The 15,295-nt window shown below is 43.9% G+C and overlaps 1 protein-coding gene across 2 annotated transcripts in view; it reads right to left on the bottom strand.

Moving 5' to 3' along the window:
- IL17RD (interleukin 17 receptor D) overlaps positions 1-15,295 on the bottom strand; it is a 69,055-nt gene that overhangs the window by 25,024 nt on the left and 28,736 nt on the right. For both annotated transcript variants that reach the window (XM_025456270.3, XM_025456271.3), the window contains exon 2: positions 3,485-3,542. In XM_025456270.3, coding sequence (XP_025312055.1) covers positions 3,485-3,542 — 58 coding nt within the window. The remainder of the gene's footprint in view (positions 1-3,484; positions 3,543-15,295) is intronic.

Below are 15,295 nucleotides of genomic sequence, written 5' to 3'. Positions count from 1 at the left end.
ACACATATGCACTACAATGCACCCCCTCTCATTTTGCTAACTGCTAGCTCCTACATTGCTTTGGATCCTGCTCTCTTGCCTCACAGCACTAAGTGGACCCCTTTCTGTAAACTCCATCTGTTTAAAAAGCAGCCACCTCAACATTTCAATATTACTTCTTTTGAAAAGATGTTAATAATTAATAAAACCAAATTCTACTCTAATGAAAATTGACACTGAAAGCATTTAACATGTGTTCTCTGGGTGGAGAAGAGAATTTTAGGATAGAAAAAAAATTTTTTAAACGTGGTTTAACACCCATATTGTACAAATAAGGAAACGTTTTGCAGTTAAGGGACCAGCTGGGTGGCTTTGGATTCCACTGCTGACCAGACCAGGGTCAGGACAGAAAGCAGCCTTGGATGGATAGCCATCCCTATCCTCAGCACAGAGATTATTACTACAGTAAGTTCTGAATTGGAGTCAGCCTGCAAAAAAAAAAAAAATCCTGGCTGAAACTAGCTTCCCAATATTAAAAAAAAAAAAAAAAAAAAGACGAAATCCCATCACACTTGTCAAGTTCAAACTTTTTTTTTTTTTTTTTTTTAGATTTATTTATTTGTTTGAGAGAGAGCTCAAGCAGCAGGGAAGGACAGAGGAAGAGGGAGAAGCAGACTCCTCGCTAAGCAGGGAGTTCAACATGGGGCTTGATCTCAGGACCTTGAGATCATGACCTGAGCTAAAGTCAGATGCTTACCGGACTGGGCCAGCCAGGCTCCCCAAGTTCAAACATTTTCATTTATTGAAACCTCTGACTTAAACAGCTTTTAGGAAAAGATGCAAGAACAAGAGTAAATCATGTTGTTGTTTTTTTCCTTTGTTCATTCCTAACACCAAAATTAGCACTCTCCAGGTTTCTGTAAATATAATTATGCAAATATAAAGTCTAAGAATTAAGAAAATGTATTACAACCTACTCAGGCATTACCCCCTCAGAGCCTGAAGAAGAAATGAGAAATGTCACGTGAAAGGAGACATGGAGACCTGTGAAATTAGCTTTTGACTTAATGGCAAGACATTTTCTTTCTTCGTAACATCAAAGGAGTAGAAAAATAAGATTTTGTAGTTTCATGCTTTTGGTGAAAACTTGGTAATTGGTTCTTAGCTATTTCAAACAGAACTAGTAACCAGTCAACTGAGCAATAACAGAAACTTCCTTGTGGAAGAGAGAAAGAAATATCTTTTCAATGGAAAACAATGAATAAATTTTTTACACAAACCTGGATCCAATTATTAGCAACTCTAACATTTTGGATTCTGGTTACCAAAAAATTATGCCCAAATGACATTCTGCCAAAATGCAACCGAGCTTCAGATGTCTCGGGAGTCAATTCGAGTTGCGAATTAAATTCTAATTAAATGCTGAAGAATAAGAAAGAAAATGACTAAGAGGCAGGCATCAAGCACGTGGGCCAAATATTTAGTCCCATGAAGAAAACAATAAGATACTTCTAAGTTTTACAGGTACAGATTCTCTTTCACAAAACCCCATATTAAATTAGAGCTGCAAATACTTGTTTGCAGCTGACCAGAAAATTTTGAACTCTTGAATGTAATACAAGATCTGCCAGGACCAAGAGCATATATTAGAAATTAACTTTGTAGCTCAAAGAGAGATCTCTTACACATGTCTTCACTTAGCTGAATTAAGTATCATGGACTTGCAAATCTTTCATTAGCATTATAACATTTACCCAGAGCATAAACACACCACTAACATGAAATATCTGTTTCAAATAGAAGTCCTCATTGGTTAACTTAAAGTACTCACGTCAGCAACTGTGGACATAAATTGGACACACATATTTGTATCTTAAAATTGTTAGATTGTATACACAACCTCAAAAATCTTGCTTTAGCAGTGATCATTTCAGAAGCCTCATTGTGACCCACACCCATTACTTAACATGGATTCATAATCTTCTCCAAGAGATGAATCAAATGTCAGGAGTTACTAAACAGGAGTCAAGCTCCCTCTTGTTAACATTTTTACGTATAAATTATGGTTCATAAGGCTAAAATGCTCACAATTCTATATAATTACCTTCTTAAGCATGAAAACAGCTGCTGAGGGGGATTCTGTATGCTCAATCAGAAAAAAGCACCCCACCCTGCCCTTAGGAAACGATTCAGCCAGACAAAGCCACACATCCTCGAGAGAAAGGGCCAAGAAGATGCTGTATTCCAATTCCAGTTGGAATGACTGCTAATATTGGCAGATATCAATTACTGAGTGCACATCACAGGCCAACTAAGTTGAGCAGTTAAAAGCATTGCCTCATTTAAGCCTCAACATGATGCTGAGGAAGAAACTAATCTTTATTTTACAGGACATGAAAGCTGAGGCTTATAGAAGTCAAGTCTCCTGCCACAGCTCACAGTGGACAGGCAGGGCACTACAGTTGAAACCCAGGCCCAAGTCGGAGATGGCCAACTGGAGATCCCCTGGGCCAATCTGGGACACAGACACACATTCACTGGGCCCACTCTGTGCTTGTGAACATTTTTTTTAAATTTATTTATTTGGGCACCTGGGTGGCTCAGTGGTTGAGCATCTGCCTTTGGCTCAGGTCATGATCCTGAGGTCCTGGGATCAAGTCCCACATTGGGCTTCCCTCAGGGAAATAAAATATAATTTTATTTATAAATAAATAAAAATCTTTAAAAAGATTTTATTTATAAATAAAGTCTTTAAAAAAGATTTATTTTAAAATAAATTTATTTACTCATGAGACACAGAGAGAGAGGCAGAGACATAGGCAGAGAGAGAAGCAGGCTCCTCACAGGGAGCCTGATGTGGAACTTGATCCCCGGACTGGGATCATGCCCTGAGCTGAAGGCAGATGCTCAACCGCTGAGCCACCCAGGCATCTCGCTGAACATTTTAAGATAGATGCCAATATTAAAAAAAAACATTTAGTCAAAAAAAAAAAAAAGCCAATTTATCTTTCTTCCTTCAAAATCTCATCTGGCTACCTCAGGGGGAACTCCTCAAGGCTACAATGAGCTGGAATGGAGAAGCCATTGCTCCTTTCAGACCCAGTTTGCCACAGTCCTTACCAAGTGCTGTCCAGTTTGCCACAGTCCCCACCGCTTCCTAGCATCCCTGCACTTGAGGAGCTTCACTCATTTGTCCCTTGCTGCGCCCCCCTACAGGCATCTGCCTTTGTTCTTAAGGACATGGTAATGCCTTGAAGACCTGGGGCTAGGGGAGAGTCCTCCATACACAATTTCTCCCAACACTATAGAGGACTTGATCTGTTCAAGCTCCCACCTACTTGAGTGGCTTAATTAGACTGAGCCACTTTAGGTCTATTGACAAACCTGAGCAGGTTCAGAAAATTCTTCAACCCCAAGACCTGCAGTGTCCTTGATTAAACACAACTGTGTAAGATTTAGATCACAGAAAGGGCTCCATTCTTCAGCGGTGAAGCCAGTTACTTACTGTCATATCTGAAGGTGATGTTGTACAGTCCACTATTTCTGCTGGCCGGCCCCACTCCCTGTGGGAAAACAAGAGAACATGATGAGGAGAGAAGCCAATCTGCTTTTCCACCACAGATCCCCATAGAGTCCAAACACACACAAGATTGCAAAGACTCAAGGTCATGCCAGTTGCCGAGCAATATCTACCACTCTTCCCATCCACTCTGTGTCCCTTCTCTGCCACTGGCTGCCAACCTCCCTCCAGCCCGGGAGATTCCTAAGTACCAGGTCAAGAGCATCATGAGCACTCACTTCCCCTAAGACAATAGGAGCATGCTGTTCTGTGTTTGGGGGTTAAATAATAATTCATTAACAGTAAAATTGGGAGAGAGACCATGAGCTGCCAGCTGGAGCCCTTCCAGTTGGATCTGCTTTGAGCACTGATTGGTTGTAAAATTCGCCTACCAGACACTCTCGTCCAAAAGCTCTATTAAGCCACGACAGATAGGCAATTCCTCAAGTCTAAGGAAACAGGTTTCTCATTCCAAGACCGGGAATGAGTGTGGGAATAAGCCATTACTTTTAATGAGAAAATTCTTCACTACATCTATACCTATGCTTGGAATATATAGGGTGGGTCATAAAAGAAAAAGAAAAAAAGGCTTTAAAAGGGCTAACTCTAACTCTTGGTGATGTGGCCGTTAGCCATCTGCACTCTTAATAGCAGGGATAACAACCCTGCCAGACTCCCCACTTTAATTACAGCATCCACAGAGGGAGCACCGGAATCCTCCCATTGCCCCACCTTTTTCCAACCCACCACTTAGCCATCATGGGAAAGAGCAGCTACAGATCTGCCGACTCTGGTTTAACCGTTTCTGTAATAATCTGCAAATGTGCCATTCAGCATTAATTGCAGAATTCTCAAAAAAAAAAAAAAAAACAACAGTGAATTCTGAAATGCTAAATGATGGGAAAATATTCTAACCACACAGCTAAAGTTTCCATTCAACAAAGGGGATGCTGGGGATAACCATATGCTGGTAGCCTGGTATTTAATGGGCAATTGTCACACCGAGACACAATGTGCAGAACATTTCTGATGGAGCCCAGGGTCTCAGGCCACAACCCCATCACATTCATATGCTGGAGGCATGTTCACGCTTCTTATCCTGAAGCCAGGCATGCTCACTGAAACTGTATCCCTGAGCTCAGATAAACCTTAGGAAAGCACAGCTGTGCAGAAAGGGATGTGCATGCACATATGGGTGCATGTACACACTCATAACAGAATTCTAATTCAAGTGAGAAAAACAACAACAGGAATCTAAATCAACAGAGTATACTAGCCCATGATCTACTGGGGCTCCCCTTCTTCCTGATTCACGTTCCTTCTCCAGCTTTGCTGTTTCCATCCTCTCTTTCCCACATACATAAGAGTCTGGATTTTCTCCCCTGAGCTGAAATATTTTGGAAAGAGTTGTTTTCTTATTAAAATCCTAAATGCCTCTTTAATTCCTTATGGCCTCTAGTGTGCCACTAGAGGATGCCCAGCTTCCAGATGGCCAGAACCAGAGTAACACAACCAAGCAGGAAACAATGCAATCCCCACCACAACCCCTAGAAATGCCCCAAACACCCAAACCACACCCTAACTCCTATCTCCTCCCTTACAAAGCCCCAGAATATATAATCACTCACCATCTCTTAATGAGCCAGACGTTATGCTAGGTACATAGCCTAGCAAACAACCACAGTCCCTGTCCTCAGGAGCAAAGTAACTCATTCCTTCAAAGAGACTAATTGGGCACATGGATCATATGCAAAGGACACAGACCAATTTCTTTCTTTCTTTTTTTAAAGATTTTATTTATTTATTCATGAGAGACACAGAGAGAGAGGCAGAGACATAGACAGAGGGAGAAGTAGGCTCCTTGCAGGAAGCCTAATGCAGGACTCGATCCCCAGACCCAGGATCATGCCCTGAGCTGAAGGTAGACGCTCAACCACTGAACTGCTCAGATGTCCTGACATAGACCAATTTCAAATCACACCCTGACCCTCCAAGAACCCTCAGTGTGACATACAAAGTATATGCAGCTAGAAGTGAAGAGCTAGCATCAAATAAGCATATAGTGTATGAATGCCACAGGCAGCACCTCACAGAGGATGACTCAAGGGTGAGTGAGGACAGCATACACCAGAAGCTTGAAGGAAGAGAGAGGAAATGGGAGCATCATGGGAGGGAAACAAAAATGCAAGGGAGCCAAGGTAAGTACCTCAATCCTTCCATCCTCCTGCTGGTGACCATGGGCAAACCACTTTGCGCCATTGGGTCTGAGCTCCTCAACTATTTTCCTAAAAATATAATTCGCATGACTTTCCCCTGGGAAAGAGGTTTAAGAAGGACCACGTGAAGCCATGTAGAGGAAGTGCTTTTCAAAAAGAAATACATTTCATTGAATAGCATGTTCTCAGGTATGAAGGACTCTAATGACCAGTCAAGACCAGTCATCCTACCTTGTAGGACTGTCAGCTTTTCACTTTGTTCTTGTTCTCCCCATATTTCTATGACAGCATATTTTTCTTTTAAAGATTTTTAAGCAACCTCTACATCCCAGGTGGGGCTCGAACTTACAATCCCAAGATCAAGAGTCACATGCTCTACCGACTGAGCCAGCCAGGCACCCCTATTGCAGCATGTTTTTAACAGGTATTTATTGGGCACTTGCAATGAGTAACGTATTGTGGAAAGAAGCCCAACGTAGTGAGATGTGCTATATCCTGCAGGCAAGAACTTAATCCCTCCAAATAAGGAATGTGCTATATGCAGAGCTGTTCAGAAGGGGGCCCAGTGAGCTGGCCTCAAAGAACAGTGAGGTTTGAATACAGCATCGGTTTACTACTTACAGAGCATTCCACCTTGACCCAAGCCCTGCAGGTCTAGGCACTTGGCCATCAACCAGACCTGGGTCCTAATCTCAAGGGGCTTTGACCACCTAGGTGATCTCATAATGTCTAAATCTATCCTCATTCCTCTGTTTCAAGCCCACCATCAGCTCCCTGTCCTTGTAGAACATTCCTGATGTGGCTTCTGCCTATCTTCTCAGCCACTTCTCTCCCTACCAGCCAGACTCTTCTAGGTACTCCATTACAGCTCAGCAGGTGTTCTGGAAGTGCTCCCAGAATGCCCTTCCCATCAGCCAGGTCCTGTTCCCTTCATGGGTTTCCCACTTTAGTCTAGCTCCATCATACTGTGTTCCTGACACACAGATCTACCTGCATACTCATTTGATGGAAGTATCATGATCCACCCTCCACAACTTGATCGGCATGACACTTCTGCCAATGTACATGCGAAATGGTAATTCTGATTCCACAAAAAATCAAGGCTGGTCCTTGAGCTCAGAGGCAACAGAGTACAGAGCTCAGTTCTATGGCAAGGACCAGCTTCTGTTTCTACTAGAAGACCTTTCATCTTGGAAGTTGTCCAATGCATGTCTTCTCAGCACATGCATCAGACAGATGCTCCACCAGGCTATCTTCAGTTCACATCCAAATAATGTTCCTGCTGCTCCAGAGCCCTCAGAAACCACATGAGAAATGGCATGCACAGGCTAGCCACAAAGCACTACTGTTTTCTTTATACTCCATGGTACACAGAGTAATACCCCCATCCCCTCCCCAAAACACATCTACATCACAATTCCCAGAACCCAAGTTACTTTATATAGCAAAAAGGACTACATAGATGTGATTAAGTTTTAGGAACGTGAGAAGGGGAAATTATTCTGGATTATCCTGATGAGCCCAATGTAATCACAACGGTTCTTATAAATGGGATACCGGAAGATCAGAGAAGGAGATATGACCACAGAAGTATAAGGCAGAGACACTGACATGGATTTAAAGATGCTACACTACTGGCTTGACACTGACATGGATTTAAAGATGCTACACTACTGGCTTTGAAGATGGAGCTCTAGAAGGGGCCAATAAGCCGAGGAATGTAGGCAGCCTCTAGATGCTGGAAAAGACAAAAAGCCATTTCTCCCCTAGAGCCTCCAGAAGGAGCCAGCCCTGCCAACACCTTGATTTTAGCCCCATGTAAGACTCACTGTTGAAATTCTGACTTCAACAACTAAAAGATAATGAATTTGTGCTTCCAGGAAAGGGCATCTCCAGGTATGATCTGTTTCAGTATCCAGACCTGATGGTTTCAGCAGACAGATGGACAGGGCAAGGAGACAGAGGCACTAACCACGAGACTAAGGAATGGTCTTGGTGGGAACTGGGTGACCCAGTACCCTCCATCTCCGGTGAGTGCTCAGGTTGGATCAGATGGGGAGACTCTGAACACAAAGTGACCAGGGTAGCCTCCTATTCTCTCATCCTCCCCCACGCTTGCACCAGGATCCTGGGCCTGGCCCCTAGTCAGCCTTTGATAAGTAGTGGTTTTCTGCCTGAATAAATGAATTCATGATGAAGCCAAGTAATGCACACAGAGAACCCAAGAGAACCTAGCTTCATGTGACAGGGTGATTTATGGGCCTGGAATCAGAGCTCACACTAAAAGGACATGGGTAAGCAATTTACAAAGTTGGCCAATGGCTTTGGAAGCTGTTTTTCAGTAAACAATTCTAAGCTTTTAGCTACTATACCCATTTTGATATTCAATGAGCTTACAAGTAAGAGTACTTGTTTGTTGCCTGTTACTTAAAATCTATAAATGTCAATGTTGTGGCCTCAGGGTATCACATTCTTAGTTAATCAACCTCCCCCATTTGCTGCCACTTAGGGCAGCTTTTAATTTGTTCCAATGCTAACTGCAAAGCAAGACCCAGGTGCCTGGGGCTCTGCTATGAACACTCTACAGTGAGTGGACTGAAGGAGCAAATGGGAACATAATGGAGAAAACATCTTTTACTCAGGAAAGGGGGAGGGGAGGATAATCCATAAGTACTCTAAAGAAATAAAATTCAAAACCCATACCATGTTCCACCCAGGCAAAGAAGCAAAGGCCTGGACACAAAGCCAACCACAGGGAGGGATCCCACACAAAGCAGCCAATTCTGGCCACCAGCGGCCATCAGAGGGCCCATTTCCTGAGGGGCCTTTGGGGATTCTAAGGCCACCGAAGACACCAACTTCCCAGAGCAACGTTTCAAATCCAGCTCCAAACAGCTTAGCTGCCATTTTGAAAAAACACATTTTGAAAAGAACTGTGCTAATTATAGTACCTCCCTTTTTAGGGGAAGGCAGGCCAAACAGTAAGGCCTAAACAAGACTGCTTTCAAATCAGTTAGGGAAGGACCTCTCAGAAAACTGGTAAAAATTTTAGTGAACTGAGTTTGGGTGAAAATTTAAACAAGAGCATCCATCAGAGGGATGCCTGGGTGGCTCAGTGGTTGAGCGTCTGCCTTTGGCTCAGGTTGTGATCCCCGGATCCTGGGATTGATGTGTTCCTCATCAGGCTCCCCGCAGGGGGCCTGCCTCTCCCTCTGCCTATGTCTCTGCCTCTCTCTCAGTGTCTCTCATGAATAAATAAAATCTTAAAAAAAAAAAAAAAGCATCCATCAGAAAAAACTGAGAGAATGGTTTTTAAAGGTACATTGAGCAACTACTTAAAAAACTAAGACCAACTTATACTATTTTTCCTAACATTTCCTCCACTTTGGGTTTCCAGAGTGTCGATGATATTTAAAAGATAGCAGACAGCTCAGTGAGGCTTAAAATGCAAGACTGACATTTTTGCCTATCACTAGTGGACATGGTGAAGGCAAGAGGCAGAACAAGGGGTCAATTTAGTTTGCACAGGTTTGCTTCAGATGGTTTCATAAATGAAGTCAGATCCCACTTCAGTTCAAACCTTTAACAAAAAAAGGGGGGGGGGGCGGTGAGAGGGGGTGGAAGAAGTCAGCAAAAAGCAGAGAAGCCCCAGGTGATGTAAGCTGAGGAGAATGCAGGCAAACCCAAAACACAAGGAAAATAAATCACAAAGCCAGCTTGGGTCTGGATCTATTCAAGATATTCTTCTCCACATTCCCGGGAGCTGTTCTCTCTCACTTTCCAACTAGATGCAACCAACTTCAGAAACGTAGGGTGCCAGCTGTCTGATTTGGGGAGGTGAGGTCTTGGATGTCTAGTAGGGAACACACAAGCTCTGGGGGAGTGCCGGTGTGTTCCCACCAGCAATTACTGAGTCGGCCCAAAAAGACCCAGAGATCTTAAGCTAATTAGAGAGATTTGCTCGAGGAGGTAGGAAATCACTACTCCAAAGCACTGCCTGTGTACCAGACCAAAGCCGTAATCATGATTCATCTCTGACATGTTGCTAATCAGCACACACATGTTCCTAATTTCACGCTCCCCAAAGGAAAGCTGAAGGGACAATTGTTTCTGAGCTCTAACATGGAGCCAACCTATGCCAAGTTACCATGTGTTTTGCTTATCAAACTGAGAGCTCTAGTTTCCATCTCAGTTGCTTTTTACCCCTCCTCTACTCCCCCACTCTTATGCCCAAGGAAATCCATTCACTAAAGATAAAAGATGTGTTAGGGCATTTAAGGAGTTGTTTCTAAGATAGCAACTTTTAAAAAATTGAGATAGAATTGACATATAACATTGTATAAGTTTAAGGTATACAATGTATAGATTTGATAAAATTTATATATTGCAATAGCAACCTTTCTAACTGGCAGTAGCCTAAATGGAATTTGATATATTTTTAAGTGTCTTTTCCTGGCTCCAGACTTTAATTTTCTCATTGCTTTGCCACTAGAATATACACATGCAGTTAAAGCCTGGAGATACACACACACACACACACACACACACACACACACACTGACTTTTCTCCTGGGTTTAAAAACAAAACAAAACAAAGCGTTGCAGCCTTCTTGGTTTTCACAAAGCAAAAGGCCAAGTATTTTTTCCAATTAAGTCTGTTAAGGATCTGGGCTGTGTGTTCTCCCATGGCTGATACTCACAAATAGACAGGATTGTTCCATTTTTCCAATTCTCAAAACATTAAAAGCAAGCTATAAAACATGCCTCGGGATAGAGAGCCAGACCTTTTCCCTCAGCTGCACACACCACTCCCATCCACTCAAATGAAAACCGCATGGTAAAGAACTGGCATCTTTAAGGTAACAGTCAACCCATCTGCAGTTTCAAAAGCACAGAGAGACAACTTCGAAAAGACAGATCTAACTGCTTTTCTGTAAATACTGGGTACGAAAAGGAAGCAAGCAAGCAACCAACCACCCAAACACCCACCCAGCAAACCAGCTACCAGCTTGCTCTCACTTAGCTGTTATAGGTAGTTACAAAAACTCCACTCCAGAAGCTCAAGAAAGTATCTTCCTGCAAGGGCAAAACAGTGATTAGACAATAGAAGAAAACTTAACGCTGTACACATGATTGTTATGCCTAAGCTCAGAGGAAATGTTAGGATCAAAACAAAACTACTAATAAAAAGCCTTAGGACCACACAGAGAGCATGCACTGAATTGTGCCGTTTCAAATACTGTTTTCTGAGGCCCTGGGACGGAGTCTCGAAATACTGTATCACATCTGGAATTCTGCTTTTACAGCACAAATGCCTGCAGAAATGGGGGATTGTGACGTTGCCATGGGGACCCAGCCTCCTCCAGCCAGGCAGGTCCCCTGCGTGCCCCACACATGTGCTTCCTTCAAGGTGGATTTCACATATTTGGAAATTATGGAAGGCCGCCCTTTTAGGTTTTAGTGCTAATCGAAATATCATAGGCTATACTAGAAAGCAAGGCGACCCCTTCTGTCAGCCTATTATTTCTGTCCACATGGTGGTCTCAGAGAGGAAAACCTCCTTACAATAACAGTGGGAAGCAGCGAGTCAACATTAGACCCCTTTTCAAAAGCTATTTGTGGCTTTCCCCCTTCCTCTAGGAAGGAGACAGGCTTCAAGCATCCCTTTTAAACTCTGTTCTCTGGCTGCAAAAAAAATCCAAATGAGTCAACCTGTGCACACAGCTGCCTCCCATTGCTGGCCTATGCATAGGAGGGACCCAAGGCTCCAGCTCTGTCACTTGCCATTGCAGGAAGTAAGCCACTAATGCCATCCCGGCAGGGATACTGGCCAAGGCAGGAGGTCTTCATTTTTAATTGTTGTTAAGGGTTCAAGGTTTCTAGAACCCATAGGAGAATCCTGGGAGAAACATTCCTTACCCAATTTCCCCCAGAAACATTCTTACATTATCTGGGGGCATTCCTGAACTCCCAGAAGAAGCCAGGGCTTCAGGTCCCAGCTCCAAAGCCATGTGTAGACATGGAAGAATCTAGAGACCCCACTTTGAAATGAGGATTTACATCTGGGCTTCCCCACTTCCCTGAGATGCAGCTCCTCCAACCAACCCCTCCAGATGTAGATTCATACAGTCATGAAATGCAACCCCCCTTGGGCGCTGGCAGGTGTCCCCAACCACATCTCCATTCCTCTTTCTGCCACCATCCTATCTCCCTAGACCCCAGGTCAACAATGGTCAAGACCTTCATCTCTTTTTCCAAGAAACAATGGTCAAGACCTTCATCTCTTTTTCCCCCAGGAGCATCCTCCCGTCAGGGCTAACTAGAATGTCTCAAGCCAAAGCAATAGTGCCTCTCCCGATATGTATCTGTCTCTCTGCAACGTTTGGCCTTTCCCACATTTCCTGGGGGTAAGGGAGGGAATCAGCCAGCCCAGAGGGGAAGCCAGTCACCAGGCCCCGTGGGCAGATCAAGGGGGCTCATGGGAAACTGGTTCTCAGCCCTGCCCCATTTCAGTGTGACCTCCAGACTGAACCATTTCCATCTAGTCTCTTCGATACCACATCCCAAAATGTCCCCCTGAGATGCAGTCAGGATTTGTGAAATATATGTGTGTGTGTCTGTATGTGTGCTCACCCAGCCACACAGAAGAAAAAAAAGCACCAGGAAGTCAGCAGCTCGGCTCCAGGTGTTAACACTTAGCGCATCCTGCCCAGCCCCCTCCAGCTTGAGGCTGGCCGCCTGGGAGCCGGACACAGCAATTAGGCCCTTCCCAGGCTGGGCGCCTTTGTCCCCTTGCTAACATCATTAGTGTCTGACTTCCTGTGCACAACGGGGCCTCCCGGGGGGCAATCGCCGGCTGACCGGGGCAGGGCATTAGACTTCCTTTGTCAAAGACCCTCAAATGTTAACAAGCATGTGAACAAGCTTCTCCTCCCCCTTCCTCCCCCCCTGCCATCTCTCTCCCCCCCACCCCCTCCCCACCTCAGCCACTCCTCCAGCCCACCAAACACTCAAATCTCAACAGCCTTGGTTTTCCCCAACTGGTGGGAATCTTGAGAGCAGAGCAGTATCAGTCTCTGCATTGAGCGAGCAGAGCTTCCTTTATGCAGAAAAGGTTGACAAATGGGATTTCCTAGAACCAGTCCCCTACAAACATGCCATTCCCATTTACTGAGTGCCTGCCAGATTCCAGGTCTGCGTCACTTGTCTGGCATTAACTAGGGTTAACATGAACAAAGATGAAGGTGCTCAAACAACATGAGTCCTAGACTGTGCAACACCCAGTCCAGCACCCCTGTCAGTACAGGTGTCTCTCATTCATGTGTGCTCACCGGTTGAGGCACAAAATGGTCTCAAGATCCAAGGATGGATGTGCTGAAGGTTTGATTGATATTCCCAGGCTTTCAAACACTGATCACATCTGAAACTGGGGGAAGTGTGAATTGCTACACAGTTATAACACTACTGTCACCATCCCTCTCTCAGCAATACCACCAGGACCAACATCACTAAAATCCTCTCATTTCCTCCTCCATTTACCTCAACAGAGTCCCAGCTTATGTGGGGACACACAGGTGTTTGAGAATTTGGTGAGAGCTATAGCACATGTGCATACACACAAGCATGCACACAGAATTCCGGAAGCTTCTGGACCCATGCAATCCAGTCAGGGCCCCCACCAGCCTGCCTTATCCATAGCTCAACAGCTTAACACCAGGTCTGTAGGACACCTGGACTGGTTCAGTGATCCAAGAGAAACTTTAGTGATTAAAAGCAAAATTCAAATGGCAGAGGGAGGTGGCTGGTAGTAAGACCTCAGTTTTTGTTTTGTTTTAAAGATTTTATTTATTCATGAGAGATAGAGAGAAGCAGGCTCCATGCAGGAAGCCCGATGTGGGACTTGATCCTGGGACTCCAGGATCACACCGTGGGCCGAAGGCAGGTGCTAAACCACTGAGCCACCCAGGGATCCCCGTGGGCCGAAGGCAGGTGCTAAACCACTGAACCACCCAGGGATCCCCAAGACCTCAGTTTTGAATAGAACTCCACATAGATCCCTCAACTATAATCCTTTACAGGCAGTATTTGTTACAAGTCAGTAACTGAACACTGTTCAGGTGTTAGGACTCCTGAACTTTACAAAGTAGCAACATAAAAGACAGCTATTTCGGCTATTATGCATAGAAGCCTATTAAGTGGGACGGGCAGAGAATCTTAAGACCACAAGTGACAACAGTCAGGTCTGTAGTCAAGTCTGTTTCACTGAATTAAGTTAAAAAAATAAACAACGTGGCTATTTCTTTTTTACCATACTCATGGTATCCAGAAGATCAAGAGAACAGCTGATCGCCCCCCACCCCCACCCCCTGCTCAATTGCCTTTGCAGTCTACAGTGTTTGTGGTCAACACACAAAATTGAGTTGGGTTTTGGAAATGTTTTTAAATATTTTCCTGAGAGCTACAGTCGAGGATAATCTAAAACTCCTTTTTTAAAAATGAAGAATAATCTATGGCTTGACTTCTACTCTAGACATACCAAAATTCCTTCAAAGCTTCAAAAAGATGTTGGTAGGCAGAGAAAGAACATCAGGACTTCTGTGATGCCAAGTCCCCCCGTAAGATAGTTTTGATGAACTTTACAAGTTTCAAAAGAGTAAAGTATTTCACTATTGGTTCTGATTTTTACCTTTTGCCAAGCTAATTTCAAAATAGCAGGCAATCGGAAGAATATACTCAGACACTAATGGTCTTTGCAACTTAACGTCTCTCCACTTCTTGGATGGAAGCCAGCAGTCTGCCCTTAAAGTATAAGCAATAAATCTAGAAGACTCTCCTAATTTCCCAATGATACCACATGGAATTCCCATTAAAGCACACACATACACAATGACATACCAATTAAATCACTGGGTGATTTAGGCCAGGAAATAATTGTGTTTGCCAAGAAATATTCAGCTTTGTTTTAAATTCCTCGAGCAGCTAAAGTGTCATCCTGAGAAAAGAGGGCAAAGAATGATGTAAAAATGAAGAATCACCGTCTTGGTTGATTTTGGACTTAGATAAACTTTCCTGTGGCTGAAGGAGGCAGTACAGACTTCCCAGGAACGAAGGCCTCTCTAGTCTACCCCTCTGAGGACTCCTGGCACGAATTGGTATAGAGCGGGAAAGCAGATTCGTGTGAGACAAAGTAATGAACAACAGTTAGGAGCATACTTCCTCCCTGAAGTGGCCCCGGTAGTGGGTTCTGGCTCCCCTCCAATGGGACTGAGACAAGCAAAATGGCACACAGTACTTTCTTGGTCAGGGAATAGGAAGAAATCAATGCACTTCATTTCCTTCATCAGGTTCCCCATGGAGAGATGTTTACAAAATCAAAGCAAGATGGGGGAGATAAATTAGAAACTTGTAACATTTTGTCATGAGGTTGTGATGAAACAGACACACTGGGGAAAAAAACAAAGCAGTGACTAAGGATTTAAAAAATAAAATAAAAAAAGGAGACCAGAGTTTCTGGCTAATAGGACTTCAATCTAAAAAGGCA

The sequence above is a fragment of the Canis lupus genome, chromosome 20 (genome assembly GCF_003254725.2).
Source record: "Canis lupus dingo isolate Sandy chromosome 20, ASM325472v2, whole genome shotgun sequence".
Taxonomy (NCBI): Eukaryota; Metazoa; Chordata; class Mammalia; order Carnivora; family Canidae; genus Canis; species Canis lupus.
Note: the sequence above shows the minus strand (reverse complement) of the source record. Positions and strands in the feature narration are given on the sequence as shown.